Consider the following 27,330-nt stretch of genomic DNA (forward strand, 5'->3'; position numbering starts at 1 on the left):
GTAATATCTCTTCACTGGCTTGGGATTGTGTTGATCAAGGTGGATGAAGGATGTACTTTTATTCTGCCATAGCTATTAGTCCCATAACAAATAGTGCACTTGTGGCTTCACATGTTCCTCCAGATCCACCTCCCAAAAAATATTAACATTAAAAAGAATTGGTTGATTTAGGCTGTCCATGCCCCAAAGGCTTAGTATATCTAAGTTAATTCCTCCTTATTTTAAACTTCCTACAACTGTTTTATTAGAAGCTCAAGACTTTATTAAAAAAGATCTTTGTACATCCCTTTTCCTTCTGTAAAAACACTGAAACAAATTTTCTTCTTCCTTTCACCCTCCTCCCTGCCTCTCAGCAGGAGTGTTATTGTAGCAGAAAAGTCAGGCAGATATTTTACTTCCCCATCCCTGCCTTCTGAAGAGTCCTGTATTCTTGTTCAAGAGTGATTGCATCTGCAGTAGTGTGCAAAACATTTACATTTTTGATGCTTTAAGCTCAAATTGCTCAGTTCTAAATTTGAAACAGTTGTTTAACGTTTAAACCAGGTTGTTCCAGCCACTCCAGAAGTATTGTGAGCAGTTTCGAGTACAAGGCAGCCATTCTAAGGCTGAAATAGGGGTGCCTTGAATAGATGGGAAACTCTGTTTTAAAACTGAGGCAACTGCTTTGGCTTGAGATTAGACCAATTGGAACTTAAGACATTTCAGATATGAAATGTTTTGTGCAGCCCCTTATCTGCAGCGTTGTTAGTGGGCCGTTTGTTCTTCTGAGTAACAGTTATATGCTGCAGCAATCCTTGCTTTATTTTAAAATTAAAAATATAAATAGGAGAGAAAAGTTGTTTTATTCAAGGAGTGATAGAAAATTGAGCAGAAATACTTAGGATTATTTCTAATTCAACATTTACCACCCCCTTCTCAACAGCTGCCTTCCTTTCTAAATGTGTTGCACAGCTTGCAAGGTTTGCCATTCTAGACTCTTCCTATATTTTGGCAAATGGCAGACCATACTGGTACTTAATGTCTTAAGATTGCACCAGAATATTAATTTAGAAATGGGATGCCAGATCTCCAAACCTTTCTTCCATAAATGATAATATTATACAGCAGCACGTTTAATATGGAATTGCTACATTATGTGGTATGTAATATAGTTCTCACTCTTCTGTTCAAATTTGTTTATATACTTCCCTTCCATTTGGACTGGAAAGTGGATGCAAATACACTAGTTCATTCCATGCATGTTTCTCTTCCCACTTGCAAGTGCCCTTTGCAAATAAATAAGCAAACAAATGAATCCAGTTCTTCTGGATCATTTCAGAGGACTCAGCAGTCATTAGAGTAACTACTAAATTTTCCCTGAAATGTGTTTTTGAGACAAATATTTCAGTTGCTGTTTGAGCCTTTTGAGAAAATAAAAAAGTTGGATAGGTCTAGTGAAATTTATCTGATATAGGACAGGAGATATCTGCCCTAGTTGTTATCTCACCACAGAGTTACTTACAGAAAGAATATAGTTCTTGGAAAGTGGCATGAACCTGCCCTAACAAATGGTTGCTGTTTACTGTTGATTTAGACTCTGATTTGTATCAGAAGTCTTGCACTTTCTCAAGTGTTTTGTCATGCGTGACAAATAAACAATTTTCACCATTTAGAGTGTGTTGATAAGAAATTGTCTTGAAATGGGTGCAGGCAATTGTTGGAATGAAAAAAAATCTAATGATGAATACATTGTTGTAGGAGTAAACACTGGGTCTATTTTTTCTGCCTTAAATATCTTCAGATCAATGGCAAGTATCAATGGAACCACGGAGATTTAATTATGTTAGCAAACTAAGTTAGCCCTTGGTTGGGCTAATTATGTTAGCCCAAACTAAGTTAGCCCTTGGTCGGGACATCTCAGTGTTTTTCAGAGTCAGAATACAAGCATAGTTCAGGATTATGAAGTAATAAAATAAGCATATTACTCTTGGTAAAATAAAAGTAAAACTGTTTTTAAAAAATGGAAGGAAAGTTTGCAATTACAGATGATATATCCATATATGCAGAACTGCTTACTCACTGATCCATTCTACCCAATGCATTGCTTTTTCCTAAAACTGGAAGGTGATCTTTAAGAATATAAATCACAATGGTAGATGTTCTAGCTGAAGACAGCAGAGATTTTGATATTGGGCTTTACATATTTAAAAACTGTATTCTGCTCTTTAGTTCTGCTAAATTTTTAATCAAGTACAATAGCTTGAGAGATTAAGGTTGCGGGGGGTGGGGAAGGAAAACTCTTTTCTGTTTTCTGGTTGTAACCTGTACTTTGTTCAATCCTTGGTCAGTTTCCAAGAATTTATGGGTAATGTTTTCAGTTTAATGTGAATACATTTTATAGTTTTTTTTAATACAAATGTGCATCTCAAAGAATATCCAGCATAATATTACATTTAATATTTTCTCCATTCATAGACAGAGAGTTCCAGATGAAACTGCAGTTCTCAATAACAAATAAGAAATCAATCCAAATTTTATTTGGAAAAAAGTGCAGTTTCATGGCCTTTTTTCCTCCAGACCTTCACATCTGGTTCTCTCTCGTGCTTTCTTAGTATAAAATAGAAGGAGGAATGAAAGATAGATAAAGGCTGGAAGAAAAAACACCAGTATAGTGGATATGTTCATACTATGTTAGTTTACATTTCAGGGTTTTTCATGAATACAACCTGGTTAATTCAGTAAAGCGTGATAATGCAAAAGGTGGGTGAATGTGTAATGTGAAGATAACCAATATAGATTTTACATTGGCATCAGGGATCTAGAGAAGACAGAACACTGCAATAGTTAAGCACTGCAGTGACCTTAAAAATTGATCAAATGTAGTTCCACCCTAAGGGGATGGGAGTTCTGCAGGATCACATGCTTTAGCTTTAAAAAAAATCTGAATTTAAGAAATGTTCTTCTGCTAATAGCAATACATAGAAGAAAGTTAAAGTATACACACACAGAATACTGGAAGAGGATTCCTATTCCTCGACAAGATTCCAAGTGGCCATTGTCCTCGTGTGGAGTGCATGGTTATGTCTGTCTGTCTGTTTGTCTGTTTGTTTGTTTGTTTCATTACATTTGTTATGGCCACTTATGTGGCTTACAAAATCTAATACATAGTGAAAACAATAAAAAAATAGGCCAAACAAGACAGCCCAGGCTAAAAACAGCCACAATAAAACATAACCCAGCAGCCTCCTCCCAGCACATTAACCCAAGGCCTGGGAACAAAGCCAGATTCTTTTCAGAACCCCAGGAAGGTGGGTTCCATCTGTATCTCTGAAGGGATGCTGTTTGAGAGGGAAGGGGCTGTGACAGAGGAGGCCTGCTTCCTAGCTCCCACAACATGACAGGGTTTAATATAAGGAGCGCACCCAGTCTGCCTGAACTTACTGGGTGTGTGGAAACAGTGGATGATAACCCTCAGATAACCAGGCCCTATGCCATGAAGGTCTTTAAAGTTAACAACAAACACCTTGAGTGACACTTGGAAGCCCACTGGTAGCCAGTGAAGCTCATGTAGTTCATACAGCAGTGGTAACTCATGGGCACAGTGAGAAGTGCCCACTACTGCTCACATCACTGTATTTTGAACCAGATGTAGCTTCTGGATAGTTTTCAAGGGCAGCCCCATGTAGAGTACATTGCAATTGTCCAATCATGAGGTGATTAGGGCATGACTGACCACCTGAAGGGCCTCCCGTTGGACAAAGAGGCACAACTGGCACACAAGATGAACCCATGCAAAGGCCCTCCTGGCCACTCCAAGCAGTAGCTGCAAGTCCAGGAGGACACCCATGTTTTGCACCAGTCTTGATGGGGAAGTGCTATCCCATCCAAGACCAATGGTGAAAACCTCCCTAACCCAGGTAAATAACCACTCAGTCTTGTCACGATTGAACCAAAGTCTATTCCTTCCCATCCAGATCCAAACACTGGGTCAGTACCTCAACAGTTTCACTTTTGCAACCCTTTGGTTAATACCAAAACCTTTGCTGATACCAAACCTCAAACTGATGGATAACCTCACCCAATAGTTTCATGTAGATGTTAAGAAGGAATGGTTGTTCTGTGCTAAAGGTAAAGATTCTCTCAGACTAAGGTCAACCTCTGATGAATATATGGGCATGTCCATGTTAATTTCTTGGCAGTAGTGTAGAAACTGTGACTTCTGCCTTCTTCTGGGATGGTTTTCAACTATAGGTGTGGAATTTGCTGATGGCCTCCTGTCCAAGTATTCATCAGGTCTCATCCTGTGGCAATCTGCTGTGACTGCTAGATGGCTATCAAATAATATTAATTAACCTACACAATGTTAGCTGAGGTCTTAGGGCAAAAGGAGATTTTATTTATTTATTTATCAAATTTATATGACTGCCCATTTCACAAAATGCGACTCTGGGTGGCATACAAAAATGTGATAGGACAGTACATATGTTTTATTCATGATTACTCCACTGATATATCAATCCTCTGTATGTTGATTTTTATCTAAACTGTGAAAAATGATTGTTAATCACTTTTAGTATCTGGTCTGGATGAGATTGTAATTGAATTTATTTTGGTTGCAGGAATTTATTTCCCTCAGCCATAAATATTATTTTATTTAAAAATAAATCCTGCTTATCTATTTTATAGATAAACAACAGATAATTGAATAAAAACATAGGGCTACTTTATCACATCAATTTTAACTCTTTATTTTATGAGGAATAATGGCTAATTTGAAGTGCTAAATTCAGTTGCTGCTGCTATCTGTGTTTGTTTGCTTAGAATATTTTAATGTGCTTTCACATGTAAACATCAAAGATTGCTTACCAAAAATACAAACCTACACATACCCAAAGAAATAGACAGAAAATGTTTCATAAAACTGAAGATTTATTAGATTTTATTATGAATAATGTACTGTGCAAATTTTGTTGAAATATGTTTCCCCAGCATTGGAAGAGATGCGTCTGGTTTTTCTGAGTCTGTAGTCTTTTTAAATTTTGATATTCATCAGTGCTGAGACTCTCCAGGTACAGTGAAAACTGGCTGTATAGAAGTAATATTCTGAAATGTGGAGCAAATAAATATTTGTTCATATGCAAAATAAATTTTCCTTTTTCAGTCTATTTACCAGTAGATGAGCATGCGCTGTTAAATCTAGCTTGTTTGAAAAATGGTTAAAATTTAGTTTTATTTATTTACAGAATCACTTCTATACCACCTGACTTCCAAAGAGTCAAGATAATTCAGAAAATACTTTGAGCAATAACACTAGTATAAAGTGTAAGTGGTAAACACTGCAATAGCCCAGGTCCATCATCCACACCAAAAACTCATCAGTCCAAGATAATCTTTACTACTTTAATAGGAAGGATGTGGGGGCAAGATGTTCCATGCTGAGCGGCTGCCACTTAAAAGGCATGCCTCTGGCCCCTGTTTCCATCACTTCATGTGGGTTTGGGCTGTCAGCAGTCCTTTGGATGAATGTGCAGGATGAGCTAATTCTGGAGAAAAGCAAGCCTGGAAGTGCCAAGCCATATACCACTTCATCGTTAAAAACAGCACCATGAATTGGGCCTGGAAGCCAATTAGCAACCAGTGCATGGTATAATGCTCCTAAATCTGCTCCTCCCTATTAATATGTGAGCTGCTGCATTTTAGAACACTTGGAGCTTCTAAAATGCTTTCAAGAGCAGGTCCAAGTAATGCACATTGCAGTAGCCTAAGGAAGAGGTAACTTCCTCTCTTCCTCCCCACTCTCCTCTTCTGCACAATTATTTCTCCAGGGCTTCCTCCATTCTGCTTCCATTGGGTAGCTTCTGTTCTGATGTTTTGCTCTCTCTCTAGCTTCCAACTTCCACCCACCCTCCACTACTGCTAGCATCCTCCTTGTCCCATACACATGGGTGGCCATGTAAAGTTGCTAAATAACTGAGTACATCCTTTTGTATTAGGCTTAAAAAATTAAGTGAAGACTGGATTAACTAAAAGTAGTTAGGAAGGCTAATAAGATATTGAGTAAGACATAAGAATGAAGTAACTCTGCCTGAACTTTGGCTTCCAACAGATAAAATATAGCATTGGTTTGCTCCTGCCAAGACAGATGTGTGTTCTTGTGTTTCATTAAACTATAAAAACAACCATTCACACTTTTTCCCCCAAGGGCAGAATGAATGCCTATTTCCTCAATAAACAAAAGAAAGCAGAACCGCTTGAGATCACAAATGTGTTCACATTAAATTAATTGCTATTGTGTGTATAAATGTGGACATTTGTTGAATAATCATGACCTCGGGAGAAAATTCATAGTTTATGCTGAAAGATGTTGAGGCTGCAGGAAAAAAGAAGGTTGTAGCTAAGTAATGATGATGTAAATATTGGGGAATCTTCAGACAAAAATTTCCAAATGGTGTAGTGGCTGAAGCATTGGGCAAAAACTTGGAAGACCCAAGTTTAAGCCTACCATTAACAATGGAGGTTCCTGGGTAATTTTGGACCAATAACTGTTTCTCAGCCTAACCTACTTCACAGAATTGTTGTGGGGTAAAAATTGGAGGCACTGCTTATTTATCTAATTGCTAAAGAATAAACAATGAATAGATAAAGCATTTCCAATTCAATTCAGTGATGTGGACAACTTTTCTGTTACGTGCCCAGACCTGTTTTGATTGCAGGTAAGACAAATCCTGCTGTTAAAGTGATGTAAGTTTTACAAGGTCTTGAATTAGATGCAAGGGTCACCTGTAACTCTGCATTGGTTTAGAAATGGTTATATGATTCTGCCAGTAAATACAATACTTAGAATGACATTTTTATTGTTAATCCCTTTATGATATTTCATTCTGATCCTGGTCAGATGGATGAACACCATAACTCTCAATATGCAGTATAAGCCATGACATGGTTGAAGTCTTAAAAACAAAGACATTGTGTGGTTTGGAATCATAATTCTCCCGCTCTGTGTTACCACTGTCCTTTTCAACCAATATCCTACTCTTCAGCAGGTGTTTCAAAGTGAAGATGTTCAGTTATAGCTAGTGTTTGTTATTTGGTTGACAAAGATGACTCGTTTAAATCGAGGGACTGTCTGTTTCTGGTTGTTTCTGTCTCTTTGGTGAGATCAGGTAGGATGGACATGCTTTGTGTCCCATCAATTAAGCAGTGTCATCTAGTGGACCCCCAGGAGGCATGCCTTGTCTGTTGCAGCATCTGCCATTTGGAATAATAGACCCCCAAGATTTGGATAGCTCCCATGCTGATGAGGTTTTTGGGTTTATCTTTGCCTTTGGGCCCTTTATGATTTTTTGTTTGTTTATTTGCTACTTTTTTCTTACTTTTAATTGTAAGCTGCCCAGAGTCACTGTGCATCAGCCAGCATATAATTTGCATATATCAATAAATTAAAACTTATAATGGACCATGATAGTATCCCTGTACTGCATATTATTGCAGTAAATAATGGTAAATAGTTATCTCACAGAACATGTGCATTATTATGTTACCATTCACTGGAAATCCTAAAACTATAACACCCATAAGTTGCTTATATACTGGAAAACTGTACTTGCTTCCAATCATGTTTGTTTGAGGGCTCTTAATTTCAACCCCCAAGAGAAAGTGAACCAAGTCAAAGCAAATCTAGAGCACTAATAGACATGTTCTCCTTGGTGACCTAACTCCAGCTGCAGTTCGCTGGCCACTTGGTAAGTGGTAAAAAAAATTGTGATTGTTCAGTGAGGACCCTGAAAAAAGTACCACTCACAAGTGTTTTAAAAGATAAAACCATTCAGTTCCTTGTGTTGGTCTGCAAGAGCATAGCTAGCACAGGGGTCAAGTCATGTTGATGTCACCTTGAGATCAACATTTACATTTGCAGATATAGGTGAGAGAGTGAGACTTGAATGGTACAAGATAACCATTGGTGATAGCTGGAAGTGTTTCCCTTTGGAAATTTAAGTAAGATGCGTCTTTCATTCCCTTGTATGCTTTACAAATAGTCTACAAATAAGTACATTAACCAATAAAAAATTGCTGCCTGTTCTTGTCTCCAGCATTAGTAGACTCATCCAATCTGTTCATGATACTGAATAGTAAATGATAAATAGCATGGGAATAAGATAAAAACTCAGAAATGAAATGTAGGGGAATTAGATATGGGACTATTCAGCAAGCATGATAAACAATATATGAATTGATGAACTGGAAATTCAGCAGTGCCTGAAATACTCAATTCTCTTCTTTTCTTTTCTGTCCCCAGGGTACAACTGTGCGTATGATAACTGCAGTTGATCAGGACAAAGGACGGCCCAGAGGTATTGGTTATACAATTGTGTCAGGTGAGTCATAAAAATCAGTCTGGACTAAAGGTATTGTCCTAGTAACAAGATTTTAGACTGTAATGTTAAAAATAGAACCTATATAGCAATCACCATATTTATTGAAATTGATAAATGATCAATTTTTGTGTTATCTGTCCTTCTGCAATCCAGGATCTCCTTCTGCAATGTTAAGTAGCTGCTTCTTCTTCTTCCTCCTTCACCATCTAGATGTAGAACTTATCCATAAGTAAACAGAAACAAGAACTTCTAAGCAGATATTTACACAACGAACCTAAAAATACCCAAAATCAATGTCCTGTAACAAAGGTTACAATATGAAAATAAATGATTTCTTAAATATAGTAATTTACTAATAAAACAATAGAATTCTACTCATTTTTCCACATGCTGTTAACAATGTGAATAAATTCTACAAATGACATCAGTAATTGGTCTAAATTTTGACAATTTTGATGTTAGAATGGGGACACATGTTTCCAACAACAAAGCAACTCCTTATAGTTTAGAGTACCCAGTCCTTTTTAGCTGGCTTTGTCCACCTCCTCCAGACAATAGGTCACTCTGTCCTCTCATTGAAGAATGGTCCTTCAACCCTTTTGTTACTCGTCCAACTTAAATCTCCCCGGAAAAACCAGAAACTACGAAAGGAAACTGGGCCTTGAACATCCAACTCCCAGCTCGTGAGGATGTGAAGCTTCCAAAAATATTTTCCTGTTTTGCTATAAACCTTTCAATTGGTTCAGGTTGTTGCTGGGATTTTTCTTTTGAATTCCAGTTGCAGAATTGCTCTCAATGATCCTCCTAAACCCTAACAAAAGCTCCTAGCTGATACCAGCAATATCTACTTTCCCTTAAGTCTGTTCGGTAGACCACCTTTTGTCATAGACCCTTTATTGTCCAGAGCAAATTAATTGATCTGTGGACCAAGAAATCTGTAAATAAAGAGAGCTATTTTATTTACTTGAAATGGGCAAAAGTATACTAGAACCTGGATTAAATGAACCGTTTGGGGAGGGGATGTCTAGTCCTCTCCAGAAACACCAGCAAATCCTTGATATAACCAACTCTGTTATTGCAGAGGATCAAATGCTGTATGTTACATCTGAAGTCCCTTAAATGAAAATCCATTAAATTGAGGTTTTGCTGTAATATGATATGAGATCCGATATGATATGATATATAATTGATATAATTGATTTATAATATAATATAATATAATATAATATAATATAATATAATATAATATAATATAATATAATATAATATAATATAATATAATATAATATAATATATAATATTTTGTCTATTAAATTGAGACTTTGCTCACTTCATTGAGATCTTACTGTAAATGACACCACTTCTTTTTTTTTCCATAAGAATTTTATTAAATTTTAAAGTATAGTTAAAATACGAAATAGACACCACTTCTTCCAATTACATAAAACTTCTAATTACTCCAGGTAGAGTGCAAAATAAAACATAAACAGAACAATATATAAACCAACCATTCTAGCACCAATGAATCCATACAATCAATCTCAAAACATGTAATCATCTGTGGGAATATCTTGAGAGACAGGAGGAGGAAAAGCCACAGCCTAGACAATGGTCAGCAAGGGATACCTCAGTCCACAGAAGGAATGTGGGCATGGAAAGCATCTCAGAAGGGACCTTCCCTAGTTCCCTGGGAAGTAAAGGCAAGTGGGGAGAGAAGGGCTTTCAGACTTGCAAGATTGATGTCAGCCCTTTGAGGTAGTCTGGACAAGAAACCAATACCATAGGCACTAACGCTACCTTTATTACAGTAACAGAACCTTGCAAGTCTGAAAGCCCTTCTCTCTCCCCTTGCCTTCTGTGGACTGAGGTATCTCTTGTCTGGCTGTTGCCTAGGCTTCAGCTCTTCCTTCTGTCTCCAAAGGTTATTCCTGCAGACCATTACAAAAGACCTTCCGAAAGAGCCAAGAGTTGACTAGCCTTCAGAAGGTTGTAAGAATAAGAGGCACTGCCACCTAAGGGACAAGCTATTCTAAGGGAGGGGAGACCCCATAAAGAACACCACCAATCCCCTTCCCACCACATCTCATGGTAGGAGGGGACCTTTAGCAAGTGCTCTCTGGACATTAGGGCTGGGCATGCAAAATGTGGCAGTCTCTTGGATAGCCAGGACTCAAGCTACGTAGTTAGTAATTGAGTAATGACTGACATCTTGAATGGCATTCAGAAACACACCTATGACCAATGCAGCTTCTGCAGCATCTGGGCCATGTAGCACTACCGGCTGCTGCATTTTGGTCAGGCTGAACTTTCCAGGTATTTTTTGGGGCATGCTTTTTTAGAGGCAATTCCATGTGCAAAATGGCAAGGGCATAAGTGATTGTTGGAGATTTGAATTCACAGGAGTCCTTGCAAGAGGAACTGCTTCTGAACATAAGCAGAGTGCTGGGAGAATACTGACTAATTACTTATACTGATAAGGAGTAAAATATGCTCATAATATTTATTTATATTCATTAAATAGTTACCCACTCCAACAGACTCTGAGTGGCTTACAAAATCTAATACTAATTAAAACAATTGAAAACAAACAAAACTGTCCATACTAAAAGTAGCCATTAAAATACAAAACAACACCCCCTGCCAAAAAAAACCCCACAGGCTTGGGACCAGAAGCCAGATTTAAGGGCTTTTTGGAACCCCAGGAGAGTCGGTGCCATCTGTATCTCTGGAGGAAGCTATTCCAGATGGTGGCAGCCATGACAGAGAAGGCCTGCTTCTTAGGTCTCACAAAATGGCAGCTGGAGTGCTCCCACTCTGCCTAACACACTAGACAAGCAGAAACAATGGGAGAAAAGGGGTCCTTCAGGGGGTAACCATGGAGGACTTAAAGGTAGCCACAGCACCTTGAATTGCACCCAGAAGCCCACTGGTAGCCAGTGCAGCTTGCATAGCAGTGGTGACACATGGGCACAATGAGAAGTGCCCATTACTCCTTGCGTTGCTACATTTTGAACTGGCTATAGCTTCCAGATGGTCTCCAAAGGCAGCCCCGTGTAGAGCGCACTGCAGTAAACCAATATGGTTGTCTTGTTGCAGGGTGTACACTTAAACAGATTCCAGTTGATGCTAACTGACATTCATTAGTTTTGAAGTAGAAGTATATTTATTAAGAAATACATGAGGGTAGAAAAGCCTTACTTCCATCTAAGCTATGTCTTGAAGAGAGGGAAGCACCAGGGGGAGAGAGAGAGTGAGTGCTGGAGAGAGAGGAAGAAAGCCAAGTGAGAAAGAAACATGGGAACAGTATGTGAAGGGCCTTCCCATCTCTCACCCTTTGCCCTAGTGTTCAGAAAAATTTATAGGCACAAAAAGATGATGCAGTCTCCAACATCTTGTTCCAGGAAAGGCCACAACTGGTGCACCAGCTGGAACTGGAACTGGGCAAAGGCCTTGCTGGCTCCAGTTTCCACCTGCTCTTCCAGGCAGGAGTTGTGAGTTCAGAAGGACCCCCCAGTTGTGTGCCTTCTCTCTCCACAAACTGTTCTTTTCATGGGAAAACAACCCTGTTCTCCCCCTGTTGCCTTTGTCTTGGAAGCAATATGATCTTGCTGTTTCTTTTGCTATTATAGCGACAACTCTTCTCTGCCTTTTCCTCCCTTAGCAAGCTACTTTCTGTTCATCTTGTTCCTCAAAGCTTCCTTGTATTGGGACTCTCCTATCAGCATTGCCAATAAGGAAGTCTTGATACACCACAGGATTTATGAGTAGCTATAGCCGTTATGTGCTCTGAAACTCTCTCCGTCATTGTTAGACAGATTGGAAATAAACCTTCACTTCCTTCCACACCACTGTTATCTTAATTCCAAACGCTTTACGATAGGAGAAACTTCAGTGATAGAATTGAGCTGTGAGGTATTACTTGAAAAACAATGAAAAAGTGTGCTTTGGACAATACTGTAGTGTTTCCTTTCCTTTAGCTAGGCTAACAGGTGCTTTGAATGTTTTCTTTAAACAGTATCAAAATTGTATCTGAATCTGGAAAAAACTGTTTTACTAATGCTCCCCTGCCTCCTAAAAAAGTAGGGTGAACATCTTTTTGTCCATTTGATAAACTAGCTAAGGTCATATAGTTCTGTTGAAATCCAACATTTCATTGCAAAATAGATGGAAGATCAAGTGTCATTTTTCCCAAGACACAAAGCTAGACCAGTTTTTTTTTCAAAACCTGGTATTGAAATTAGTTGAATTTTGCAGTGTCATTCACTGCAGTGAATGTCCATGCTTTTTTATTTAGGTTTCATGAGTTCCTTCTATGTATAGGAACAAACATACTTGACTAATTGTTTGTGCTGAAGAGCAGTTATTGATATGTTCTGAATACAGTTGGTGTTGCATGAAAAATATGAGCCAGGATATAGATAATTTGGTACTTAGTGTAAATCAAACCCATCAATTCAGCTATGTGTTTCAGAATCAAATCCTAAAGAGCTCAATCTCCTGGCATTCACAAAACTCATTTTTATTATATTTATGAGTTCTGCCACTTATTAAAATACATTTTTAATTAAAGTTAAAATCTCTATGAAACAAAATTAGATTTTTCAGAATTAAATCCTACATTTGGTGTTAAGATTTGGTAGACCTCAGTATTAAAAGCCTAGGAAACCAAACTCAGCCATGCTTTATTGAAATACAGAAAGCCTAAGGCCTACATACCCTTCCTACATATACAGGTGCTATTTTCTGAAATAGTCTAATAACTCTGTTTATCAGGTCCCTCTTTGATCTTTCTAATAATCCAGATGTTATTATGCCACCTGTAACGTACCTGGCCTATTGTAGAAATAGCCTGAACATTCTCCTTGAGACTTGTATGCATGCAGAGTAAGAGGCAATCTCACAATAAACACAATCATATTTGTTCACATACATCAGTATCTTAATCACTGCCCCAGGATCTATCACTCTGAGAAAGGTACCCATCACCAGAAAAAATAAAATAAAATGCAATACATCAAAGTAACAAGTAATTAAGCTGATTAGCATTTTTAAAAATTTCCTTTGTATGTGTATGTGTGCGTGAGTCTGCAAGTAATGATATTAAAGCATCAGTTTTTCATAGTATAACATCCTTGTAAGAAGCAGATTTCCTCTGTTGGCATATTTTTCCATGTCCAGTTTGAACATCAGGATTTGGCATGAGGTGAAGTTAGCTATTCATTGCATGGTATGAAGCATTTTGACTCTATCGCCAATCTCTTCCATTTTGTACTTTGGTTCTCTGCATCCAGAAAAAAAGTGCTGTTATACCTCTTAAAAAATCGTGCCATCTTCCTTCAACAACAGGCTACAGTAGAATCACATCTCTGGTTCAGTGGACATCCACAGACAGCTGCCATCTTTGAAGAGCTATACAACAGATTTTGCAAAATGTCTTCATGTAGCTGCCCAGAGTCAGGGAGTGAAGTGTATTGAGGGCAGTGTTATTGTCAATATGTTTACACTTGAACTGCTAATGTAAATCCCTCTTCTAAAATGGGATTTCATAGTCAAAGAGGAATCCTTGTCCAGAAGTATCAGGATAGAACAAATGTATCACGGTTGTTTTCCTTGCAGCAATTCAGTGACAAATATGTAATTAATTAACACGAGGATAGTAGAAAAGAATTTGATCCTGATATATGTGCATCAAGATGTAATGGTAGCTCTTTACGCATCCTTCAAAAAAGGATCTAGAAATATATATTAAGAGCTAAATCTCTGAAAATAAGTTGATATATCTAACTGGAAAATATTAACAATTAAAAGGTTAACAATTAAAGATTCAGTCAGAGCCAACTTTTTTTTACGAAGTGAACTTCTGGATCCGTTTTCAAAGATAGACTTGAAAGTGTGTTTATTCAGGTTTCTTGTAAGAATTGAAATTAACTGATACTTAGAGGAGCACTGTTGATGAATATAAGAATAAAGGAATTTATCATTGTACATCTATAAGTAAATTGCAACATGTGTTTGTTTTAAAAGATAATCATTTAGTTAATGAAGAATCTAATCATTCAGGCACCAAAGTAGTTTCACTTTGGTTGTTGTCAAATCAGTAATGTATGCATATTTTATTATCGTGGAAAAGGTCAGTGAGTAAGCGTTCAGCTTAGACTGGAAAATTTGCACAGTGTGCATAAAAGTTGTCAAAATATGGAATCTAGCAAATAAATTTGATTAGGAATTAATTGCTGGATGTGATTTTTGCAGGCTTTTTTTCCTTGGTTGCAGCTAAATGGCATGTTCATAGAAAAATAAGTTAATGGAATCATTCAATGTGTTTATTGTGGAAAAACTAACTTTAGAAAACACTGCCTTTTGGAGGGTTATAAATTTATAAAGTTGCTTTTCAGAATAAACTGCAGAAACTGTTATATATCCAGTTCATCTGCAAATACAAGGTTTTTCTAGATGAAAGAACAATAAAACCAGAAGATGAAGCATAACCTTTTCAAGAAAAGACTAAGGTCAGCCTGAAATGATTCAGTTACACAGATATCACCTGTGCGATCACATTTGTTTTCCTTTCTTGGATTGATATGGCTGAAGGTCTCCTTTTTTAGAAAAAAAGACTTTCAGTTTGCTTGAAGGATAGAATGCCACTGAAATTTCATTTAAAAGAAAGTCAGTATGAATTCTAAGCCTCTTTCTCAGTTGTGATATCTAGGGGATTTAAAGTGAAGTTTAAGAAGTTAAAATAAACCAATGAAATTTCTCAGCTGGCTTTCTGTGCTTTTCTATGTTGTTACTAGATTTCACCTAATAACTGAAAATAATTGAGAAGAAACCATTTTTAGGTTCCTCTCTGAATAATGTTAATGCATCACAGGACTTTAAAACTGACATTTCTCTGTGCATTGAGATATGGATGCATGAATCTAAAGTTGTTGGTTATTTTTTTCCCCCCAGTTTTTGTGTTTGATTCAGATCAAGAATCCTGTGCTCCATGGTAAAGTGTCTAACTTTAATCTGATTAACAAGGCAGATCTTAACATGGATTTCTTTGGTTGCAGTAAATTAAGAGTAGCCTAGGCCAAAACCATTCTCAACACACAGAGACTAAGGCTGAAAATGAAAATATAGGTAGTCCTCGCTTACCAGCCACTCATTCAGCAAACATTCGAAGTTACAACAGCGCTGAAAAAGGAGATTTATGAGCAGTCCTTGAAGTTGCAGTCATCGCAGCATCCCTGCAGTCTCATGGTCACAATTTGGGCATGATTTGTGGCAACTGGCATGCATTAATGATGGTTGCAGCATCCCATGGTCAAGAGATTGCCATTTGCAACCTTCACAGAGAGCTTCTGACAAGCAAAGTCAGTGGGGAAGCTGGCAGGAAATCTCAAGTCACAGCATGTGACATTGCACTTAACAACCCACAATGATTTGCTTAATACCCACAGCTGGAACTGACCAACTGATGTCATAAGTCAGGCATGGTCACGTGATGTTTCACTTTACGATCACATTGCTTAGTGATGGCGTTCCTGGTCCCAATTGCGGTCTGTAAGTAAGGACTGCTTGTACATAAAACTTCATTAAAGATAAAAGAACTAACATAAGTTGTTTTTTTTTAATCAACTTTCATCACTGCCCATCTCCCCCAAAAGAGGGACTCTGGGCCGTTTACAATAAAGTTAAAAAGATTAAAATACAATAAAAACAAGATATATTACATAACGTATAAATACAAGTATAAAATATAAAATAGCATCCAAGATGGCAATTAGTTACTTAATAGGAAGCAATCCTGAATGTTGATAATTAGAGAATCAGTTAGTTTTGCTGAATCCCTTCTGATGAACTGGAGTACAATCATCAGATGTCCTCCTCACACATCACTGTGTAGAAACAATTCCTTGTTTTGTGCTCATAAATGAGGTTAGAAAATTGTGATGTTCAGTCATTGAGGTCAGGGCTTTGTTTGAAGGACAGGCAATTAATCTAGTAAAGTAATCCACAACTCCAATTTTGGCAGATTTATGGAGATAGCCTCTGTCCGGGGGATTCTACCTCATCATCTTTCATTTTCCAGGCAAAGCCAGTGAGTTGTTATATAACATGACCTGTTCTAGATAAGATTTTTCATTTAAGGAAGCTCTTCGGGCTAAGAGAGATTGATGTCTTGGCAGCTTCCAAGGTGCAACATGTGATGGAAAGACATCAGAAGTAGGGCCAGACAGAAAGGGTATTATTAATTACCATGAAAAGAGGACTTTAAATTTTGATAGTCATTGTCATGCCAGTGATGTGTAGAAATCATAAAACGTGAGATGTGTGTTACCCCTGTCTCTCTACTAACTTATATGAGGGATCACTGGGGGACTTTGCAGCAAAGGCAAGCATGAGCATGAATGGGCATATAAAAAAAAGTACTTTTTTTTTTTTAACTCTGGCAACTTTGGGGGAGGAATTATAATTTTACAACATTAGAGTGGGGAGTACTGTGTGAAATTCCCTCAACTGCATAAAGTGAATGGGTAGGGGCAAATTCTTTAAAGCCAAAATAACTGTATCAACTTTTTCAACCATAGGAATCAGGACAATTTTATCCACCGGACTCAAGCCTAATTCTGTATATTTTTTAAGATAGAATTATAAAATTGAAGAGAGACTTGTAGGCCCTTCTTACTCAGTGTGTGCAGTCCTGTAAAGGTAAAGGTAAAGGTTTCCCTTGACATTAAGTCTAGTCGTGTCCGACTCTAGGGGGTGGTGCTCATCTCCGTTTCAAAGCCGAAGAGCCGGCGTTTGTCCGTAGACACTTCCGTGGTCATCTGGCCGGCATGACTACATGGAATGCCGTTACCTGCCCGCCGAAGCGGTACCTATTAATCTACTCACATTTGCATGTTTTCAAAATGCTAGGTTGGCAGGAGCTGGGACTAGCAACTCACCCCGTCATGCGGATTCGAACCGCCGACCTTCCGATTGGCAAGCTCAGCAGCTCAGCAGTTTAACCCGCAGCGCCACCGTGTCCCTGTGCAGTCCTGTACTACAGCACATTCTATGGTTGTCCAAGTAAATTGGTAGCACATGAGCACCAATCCACACTTTAAGTCATTCTTTTGTAACTTAATCGCACATTACAGTATAATAGGACAAACAAACCTTTGACCTATATAATAGTTCATCATGAATTTGAAAAATGCTATAATGTCCTCCCTTGGTCCTCTCTTCTGATTAAATAAGTCGATTTGCTTAAAACATTCCTCACTGGACTTCTTTTTACAGGTTTCTGATCTTTTTAACTGCCACCCTCTGAATCAGTTGAAATTTGCCTCTTTGTTACATTAAGGCATATAATACTCCAAATAAGTATTGCAAAATACACAGGATTTACCTAAAGAAAGATCACTCTGAATTTTAGATGACTCTCCAAAGGAAGACTAGATAGAAAAAAAAAAAAGCAGACAAAATCCCTCTGAAATGCCCACCTTCTCAATCTTGTTAACCTAAGATTTCCAACTCTAATTAAAATCAGTCCTAGAGATTTCCTCTTCCCCTTCCTTCCCCAGTAAATCTGTGCTTGGAATATGTCCCAAGAAAGAAAAATAGAATGAGATAAAGAAAGGAGAATAGGTAGCAACACTGCGAAGGAAATGAGAGAGAAACAGGATAGTGATGAAGCCAGGGGAAGAAATAATTGGACAGGAAAGGAAAGAAAACAGATGAAGCTTTATTTAGACATTGCAAAAAAGATTAAAAATCACAGGAGGGATGCTGATGATACATCCATAGTGAACTTTGGCAAGGACAACGTGTGAGATCTTATTTTATAAATTAAAATTATCTGTTGGGAAAGGTGGATTTAACTTTCCACACTTCCAGGCTTATCCTTGGCATGTATCCTAGCTTTGGCTATTGTCTGTAATATTAAGAATTCAGCTCCCCTTGCAATGGGTCAGCTTGCAAATAAATTCTGGCAAGTATTGAGACCTTTGTTGAGGGACCAATTTCAAAATTTGCTGTTCGTGGGACAAGCCATATATGGAAAATATTGGGCCACAGATATGATTTAGTATGTTTACCCATGAAAAGCTTACATTATTCAATAATCATAGTTTAAAAATAGCAAATAGAACTTTTTGGTGGGGTAAACTGCACCCTTTTACAACATATTACTTTCAATCAACGATGTTTTATGCAAGCCACTTTTAAAAACTCTATAACTAAACATGTGTAAGATTCAACATAAATGTCTGTTACTTGGTTTATACTGTAACTCAGATATGATTAATCCTGGTTAGAGGTTCTGGAAAAACTGTAAGAAGTTGAAGGAAATGGATGAAATGGATATTAGTACAGAATAAAGAGCTTAAATATCCTTTCCTGGTGAAACAATGGAGGTTTGCATTTAAAAATGTAAAATTATTATTCTGTGATTTGAAAATAGCAAAATAGCAAATTAGCAAAAGATGTTGATAAAACATGACAGAGTAGCTTTTCTCCCTCCTTCAAAACACTAGAAACTAAAAGATAGAAGAATTCTGGCAAGTATTGAGACCTTTGTTGAGGGACCAATTTCAAAATTTGCTGTTCGTGGGACAAGCCATATATGGAAAAAAACTTGGTATAAACCAAGTAACAGACATTTATGTTGAATCTTACACATGTTTAGTTATAGAGTTTTTAAAAGTGGCTTGCATAAAACATCGTTGATTGAAAGTAATATGTTGTAAAAGGGTGCAGTTTACCCCACCAAAAAGTTCTATTTGCTATTTTTAAACTATGATGATTGAATAATGTAAGCTTTTCATGAGAAATTATGCTATGAATAACTGGAAGAAAATTTAGAACAACAAAAAAGAAAAACTTCTTCACATCAGTCATAACTTGTGGAATTCATGATGATGGCTACTAACTTGGATGGCTTTGAAAAGGGATTAGATAAATTAATGAAAGGCCAGTGTATCAAGAGACTCATCATTACCACAGTGTTGGGGCCATTATGTCACCCAGGGGAACAATGGCAGGAATAGAATATGCCTCCTCCTCCTGCTATGAAGAAGCATTTAGCCATTGTGAAAAACAAAATGCTTGACTAAAATAGGTCTTGGCTGATTCAGTAGGACTAGTCTTTTGTTTTTTATGGAACCTGTATATGCCAAAAGAACAAAAAACAAAAACCTACCCTTAATGGCTGCTCAGTAGATATTATCAGGTATATGTGAAAATGATGAGTTTGTGTGACAAGGATGAATCATTGTAAGATGTAACACGATATATACAAACACAATTTTGGCTGATCTTAAAAAAACACATTTGCTTGAATTAGTTTGGACTTGGGACTGAAGTAGATTCCCAGTATATAATCCAACATTACTGAAAAAATAATGCTGAATAGTATCAGATATAGAAGAATATTTTCACTTAGCTGAATTATCCTACTAATTTGATGGGAACTATTAGTGAGCATTCCTTAAATTCGGTTATCCAACTGTTGTTAATCCACAAGATGGAGCTATTACTGCTCACATTTAGCAAGTTTTGTACCCCAAATATGCATTGTTAAAATTAGGATAAATTATTTCTGTAGCATTCCAGCAATCTATTAAAGTAGTCACCAGATCCAGTTCTGCTATAGCATAATTTATTTTATATAAATTCATTTTAGACATAATTTATATTTATTTTAAAAATAAATAGCATCATTTTCCAGGGTTTTTGAAAGCTTATATAGTTCATAACAGTACTGTACATCACTAAGGGTCCCTACCCACCCCCATCTCTAAAGGCCACAGGGGGACATTAACAGCCTGGCTGAATCTTCCAGTCCTCTTTTGTATTTGGGATAATTTGAATGGTGAAACGAGTACATTCAACCTTATGAAAACTTAATAGCAGCCAATTTTGCAACTTGCTTTATCTCAGATGAGAACTGATAATTTTACTGCTGAATTTCAGTGCTGCAATGTAAAGTCATTGCAGGGGCTGTAAAAAAAGATCTGGAATCTCATGCAACCCAAGGGCTATTAATTGTTTACCTCTGCTTCAGTCCTAGGAATGCAAATAATGTAACACTTCAATAAATGTAAATTATGTGGTTCTTGACCCCTTATCAGTCTTGAACTGCAATTCTGACCCCTTACAAGTTTCAATCTATATGTAGTCTCTCATAAGTATTTTCCTTTGAAAGTAGACAGACACAAAATAAGAGCTAAGGAGCTCCACCTTCTTTTTGTCACCCACTTCCTTTCAAAGGCTCTCCTCTTTTTTTGCACTTATTGTAGTATACTGATCTCAGTTCAGTCTGAGCTTTAGCTTTCCTGATACTCCTGAACCTGTCCCTAAATGGTTGAGCATTCATAGAAGATCTGGGGGTACTCTCATAAGGGACTGATTGTAGCCTTTTTCTTCTATTACCCTGTTGCTTTAAGTAGTCTCTGATAGTTTAAAAAAAACATGGGTGCCTAGGAATAGGGTTTGAAAATCACTGAGGCTATAGCCCTACACACACTTATTTATTGAACATGGTAGGATTGGTCATAAGGAAATGTACATAGGATTTCATTGTGGAGATAAAGAAATATGCCATAAAATGCAGTTGAATCCTGTTGTTATAGCTGGAGATTATTTTTATTTTACATTATCTCCTAAATATTTTTTTTTGCTTTTCTGTTTATTTAGTTTTATTATGAGTTCCCCTCCCCGCCAAAAAAATCTTAGTCTCAGCTTTATGTAACTTAATATACACAAACAGACTTTGGCTGAGCTTGAGAAAATGAAGCAGTGTTGGAGCTAGTTAATGTGCTGATGGGAAACCATCAAGAGGTCCTGGGCTGTAAGCAGACTGAGAAGTTGGGGTGAAAAAAATCCTGGAAGAAGGCAGTGGTAACGATTTCCTTATTGTAGCCAGGAAGATAACATCACCAGGAATCAAGAACCACTGAGACACTTCACTTGATATATATGGGTTATGCAGAGAGAGAGAGACAGAGAGAACATGCTAAAATGGTCATTTAAAATGAAAGCATCAAGTTTTCTCCTTAGGTTGCCAGTTTTAACAGAGATAGCTCCTAATTGCTCAAACAGAGCTATAACAGTCTGAGCAGTTAAAAGACAGTATTTAGCCAGAAAATCTGAGGAAGATTTTACAGGTACATCCTTATTTAGTTCATCAGCTAAAGCCTCACGAGGGGCATCGGTACAATTGCTGTCTTCATGGTGGGCAGCACACCTATCAGATGGAACATGTTCCTGAAAGTCATCACTCCCCTGGAATCCATCGTCTTCATTTAAGAGAGGGGAGACGGATGCTTCATCAGATTGCTGGGAAGGCACCTTGAATCTTTTTGCTGAATTCACCAGATTCCAGGAGATTAGCTTTTCAGTAGGAGCCTTGTAGTGAAGAGCTCATTAATCTTAAACTGTTTTGCTTCCTTGCCTGGATTCAGGATTCCAGGGCTGGTTCTACATCTCTTTTTCTTGCCCATAGCATTGGGAACTTTTAAGCTGCAGGGCAGAATTGTGAGCATGTGACCTTGGGCCAGTTCCTCTCTGTCAGCCCAACTCACCTCACAGGGTTGTTGTTGTGGGGAAAACAGGAGGAGGAAGGAGTATTAGGTATGTTCCCCACCTTGAGTTATTTTTAAAGATAATAAAGGGATAAAAATAAAATAAATAAATAAAATAATTAAAATATGGGAATAAAGTGAGATCAGATAAAGATTTAAAAAGTGAAAAGTCCAGAAAACAATGACTAAAAGCCAAATAAACAAACAATGAAAGAAGTATATTAACTGAGCTGCTCCTCTGAAGCCATCTTAGAGGGGAAAAAATGTGATTCCAACCTGTTGATCCTTTTCTTTTAGCTTTGCTTTTTCTTACCTTGAATTTGAAAGACAAGAGCTTAGTGCCTGGTTAGACTAAATGGCCAACTAACAGGACACACACAGAGTACTATTTTCCCGTCTGCTGCTGGCCCTAATAGAAGAAATAAAACATACAGATACATAAATAGATACCAAGGAGATCATCTTCATGAGTCAAATGACACATTTGGAAAAGAAAGAGTTAATCCTCTGTCTCTTGATTTGAATGAACCCCTTCTTGAGGCTGTGCTTTGTTTATAATTTAAAAATGCATAGAATGTGAATTCCTTTTGTTAACAAGTCTCGCCCCTTTGCCATTATGTGTCTGAATAATTCGTAAGGTTGACCCCTGCATCACAGTTACTTCTTTCAGATTTACCACCCTGAGCCATATGGGATCCTACTCCAGAAGAACAACTCCCATGCTGCTATTCATTTTAAGACCCTGTATGATGCATAAAAATGTAAAGGGCTAAGCCATAACCATGACCCATCAAATTGTTAAAGCATGTGGAAAGATTCATGCTGTGCCAATGCAATATTGCCAGCAGTGTGCAAATGCTAGCCCTTGTATGACTGGCAGATTTCATGCTTGTTGACGGACAGACCATGGTGAAATTCTGGAAGAGAGATAGAGCAAGAAATGGATTGGAATGTCTTTACCAACATTTGGAGAGTGTAGAGAGCAAGTATAAGACACAGAAAGCTAGGCTTCAAATGAAGTCCCTACAATTTTTAAAGAAACATTGAAAGAACAGAACAAAAAATGATTATAAAATCTGGAGGGGCGTATTGGCCTGCCTGCCTGCCTGCCTGCCTGCCTGCCTGCCTGCCTTCCTTCCTTCCTTCCTTCCTTCCTTCCTTCCTTCCTTCCTTCCTTCCTTCCTTCCTTCCTTCCTTCCTTCCTTCCTGTTATCTTGTTCACTGAATGCCAGAACAGAGTTCATGCATCATGTCACTCGCAGGCTCCAACTGCTTTCATAAACATGATGGAAGCAGTGTAATTCTATCATACTACAAGCTATGCCTCTTTGGAACATCCATGTGGTATCACAAAAGAGGCATGGCTTGTGGCATGATGGCACAGTGCTGCCTTCATTGGACTGATCTGTTTGACCTCCCCTGCAGACACTGCTGTGTTGACTGAGCTCCAGCTGGTCATTATCCACTGAGTGCTCAGCCTTGAAATAATTGGTTATTGCTAGTTGATACAATAGTGTGTTGGCTTGTCTGGTTCAGTGGTCTTTATATATTGTATTAGTTAGGATGAACTTTATGAATGATTCTGAGATTATTTGCCACAGCAGCATGTTCTTTGAGAAAGAAGAAAAATATAAAGATAATTCACATGAGTGATTTCTTCAAATAAGAGACTGAACTTTGATCTACACAAATAGTTATATGGGACAGCAAAGCCCAAGAAGGAAAAGTATGGCCTATAAACCAATAAGAGACAATAAGAGTTTGGTGTAGTGGTTAAGGCACCAGGCTAGAAGCTGGAGACCATGAGTTCTAGTCCTGCCTTGGGCATGAAACATTGTGCGTTTGTCCATTTGGGTCAGTGTTGACTCCTGGTGATGGCCTGGACTAGTCCCTGCAGTTTTCTTGGCAAGATTTTCAGAAGTGGATTGCCATTGCCTCCTTCCCAAGGCTGGGAGAGAGTGACTGGCCCAACGTCACCCTCTCCCAGCCCTGGGAAGGAGGCAATGGCAATCCACTTCTGAAAACCTTGCCAGGAAAACTGCAGGGACTAGTCCAGGCCATCACCAGAAGTCAACACTGACCTGAAGGCACAAATGCACCCTCCACCTCAATAAACTAGATCAGAAACAGTAGGCTAGAAGTTTCCTTTATAAATAGCTCCCTGAATAAAACTATCTATATAAACATTTGCATAGCAAAGAGAGAAGCAGGACAAAACCATCCCCCCCCCCCCAGGTGTGCTGTTTTTTTTCTTTGAAGAGAGTTCCTCAAAAGAAACATTTTAAAAAATGGATCCTGAACTCACTGAAGTAGAACATCCATTTTCCTATCCAGATTACCAGGATTCTAATTTCTTTCACTTTGTTCTGATGAGGGATAATGCAGTGAAAGGAAGCTAGATGAAATGTTGGCAACTGCCACAATGTAAGCTGCTCAGACATAGCCCTGATGCCAAAATATAGCAGTGGGCAATTTTAGCATGTTCCTTTGGCCTGCTGCCTACTAAGAATGCTTAACAAATATGGCTGTTTTATGGGCTTCTTTTGTATCAAAAACCTTCACCAACAGCCTTCAGTAGTTAAAATGGCAAGGCAATCCATTTTCAACCAGTGGGAAAGAATTATGAGAGGATAAAGGAGAAAGAAAGAAGTTACCACATAGAAAAGTCAGATTTTTTTTTTTGAAAGACGGCCTCACAACTTGGAAGAGATAACAATCTATAATGAATAATGCATAGGAATGGTTCTATTATAATGTGGTGGTTGGAAATTTTCCTCATAGTTAATGTTCTCCACTGACACAAGTAAATTTGTCAACGGTAGGGACATTTGTGACTGCATCATAATATTATGCTATATCAGAAATTAGAATGCTTCCTTGATTTGTAGTGGCATCTATCTATCTATCTATCTATCTATCTATCTATCTATCTATCTATCTATCTATCTATCGGTATGCTACCTCAGTCAGCAAAGAATCTCTAAGCAGCTTACATATTAGAGGTTAAAACATTATTCTTAAAGATTATTTAAACATTATTGTTCCCATTAATATAAGCAGAGAAAATTTAAAAATATTATTCTAATGTACCTCCTGTTCATCCGTCTTCCTTTTATTAGCTATCTTGATTGATTGATTAATTGATCGATTGATTATGTGTCATCAAGTCATTTTTGACTCCAAGCGACCACATAGATTTTCTCCATCATGATCCATCCCTAACCTGTTCTTTCAGGTATTAGCTATGTTAGTGATATTCATATAAATTAGGTCTTGTTTACTAGAGGTTATTCTGCTCCTTGGGTGAACCACATCTAGGACTTTGCCTGCACAGACATTTGAAGACAGCACAAAGATCTGCCACAGAAAAAATAATACTTAATTTGATATTAGCTGAAACAGAAAGCTTTAGCTCTGGCTTCAACATTTATGTTAGGGTTAACATATTTGAACTTTGCAGAAATGAAGAGTCTGGAAATATTATTATTTTATTTAATGGGGTGTACATAGCAAGGAAAAGATTATGTGTTCTTTTGTATTTATACCATGCCTTGAATATCTGAGAATTCAAGGCTACTTACATGAAGGCTTTCCCTCACTTTTCCTCCACAACAAACATCCTTGGATTGCTGTTGGTTGGACTGAGAGGGTGATCCAAAGTCATCCAGTGAAATCCATGGTTACATTGGCATTTGAATGGAGGTCTCCCTGGTTGAAGTTGAGTACATTCACATAGACATGCTCCTCCTGGGCTGTGGGAACAGGAAAGGGTGGAAGAAAGCTAATCCCTAAGTTGGAAAGCAAGAAAGAGGGACTTGATCCTAGACAGGAAAGGTAGGTCCTGGGCTGTGGGGAATGGTCAGAGAGGAGGGCTGGATCCTGAGCTGATGATGGTAGGCAGCCAGGTAGGAAAGGGGACAAGGATGGGGATGGTCACAAAAGGTGGACATCAATGCTGATGGACAGAAAGAGAGAAGAATAGGTGCAAAGAACCAGGAGAGCAACAAGGGGTTCAGTGGGAGAGCAATGGGCACAGAAAGAGGAAGAAGGATACAGGAGTATGGGGGTGTGGCATGTTAGAATCCTGGCTGGATGGACAGACAAATGGTAACCCTTCATTGGCATCTCCACCAAATCTCCCCTCCTACCTTTAATTTTAATCATAGCTTCAGTTGATTATGTAGTGAGAAATAGAAAATTTCTCACTCTGAAATTGCTTGAGGAGTATCTTTGGGTATTGCCAATGGTTATGAGGTTCTTCCTTCTCCTCCTCCTTCCCTGCAATTTTAAGAGAAAAGGGGCCTGTTTCTCCATAAGTTCTTTTCAAGTTGTGCTTGACTAATGCACTCTCCAAGTCTCAGTGGTTTAAGTGGATTAAGTCCAGAGCATGGGATGTTTCGTCCTGACCTTGGAATGACACTTTGAGATTGGACTATTTCAAGCTCAGAATGTTTTATTTCTCCTTCTTGCATATCCCATATATTAGTAATATATAATAATTAATAAGACCAATCTGTGGTTGAAATGCAGCATGAAGACATTTAGGACACTCAGAATTCTCTCTCCCTTGCTGGTTATTTAGATTTACTTTTGGGGTTTTGCTTAAGGTACATAATACAGCTCAGTCAGTAATAAAAGTACATTAAAATTGATATGAAAAAGAAATATGCTCGAGAACAGTATTTCTAAAAACACAGTCCACTTCTTCATAGTATAGTAGTAATTTGCTCCAGTTCAGGTTGCAAGTAATTGTCCCAGAGCACAGTAACTTTTGCAACTGGAGTGTGTCCATCAATAGGCTGGCTGCATCAAGAGCCAAAAGAGATAAAGGAACTTTAAATCCAGGGGATGGTTCCCTTGATGTTGGGGTGAGGCTTTGTGAGATTATCCATCAGTGAAGAAAATTGGCAGAAAGTAGTCCTCATGGTCTGAAGTTGTTATGATACTTTCATTTAGCATCTCTCTGGAAAAAGCTATGATTTCTGTGGTATTTGGAGAAGAACAGAGTTTATTGGAGGTGCTTCTTTTCTTCCTTCATCTATTTTGGTTAAGTTACTGGGTTATTGAATCCATTTATACAACACCACAGCAAGCTGTTGTATAAACCCAGTCTGTTTGCTCACCTTTCATTCCAACAACCAAGGAGGTGCATTCCAGCAAGGTGAGGTCAATAGAAGACAATCCATTCTGAGTACAGTTCCCAAGATTTGGGTGTCTCACAGCCTTTCAGAACTAGATTTGAGTTTATAGGGAATCAGAACAAGTTTCTTTATCACAATCCATTGATAAAACAGACACCACTGAAATGCTCAACAAATAACTATTTGCTTATTAAAGAATTGTCACCTAAGTTTCTGTGCTACTTTCTTCACAACTATCCACATGCCTACATAGAGCTAGCGTGTTTATCTGCCATAATC

The 27,330-nt window shown here is 37.9% G+C and overlaps 1 protein-coding gene across 1 annotated transcript in view; it reads left to right on the top strand.

Moving 5' to 3' along the window:
• The window catches only part of CDH23 (cadherin related 23), a 537,138-nt gene that overhangs the window by 218,341 nt on the left and 291,467 nt on the right, over positions 1 to 27,330 (top strand). Inside the window, exon 8 of the mRNA XM_063307837.1 lies at positions 8,276 to 8,354. Coding sequence (XP_063163907.1) covers positions 8,276 to 8,354 — 79 coding nt within the window. The remainder of the gene's footprint in view (positions 1 to 8,275; positions 8,355 to 27,330) is intronic.

This window comes from Candoia aspera, chromosome 6 (genome assembly GCF_035149785.1).
Source record: "Candoia aspera isolate rCanAsp1 chromosome 6, rCanAsp1.hap2, whole genome shotgun sequence".
Lineage (NCBI taxonomy): Eukaryota > Metazoa > Chordata > Lepidosauria > Squamata > Boidae > Candoia > Candoia aspera.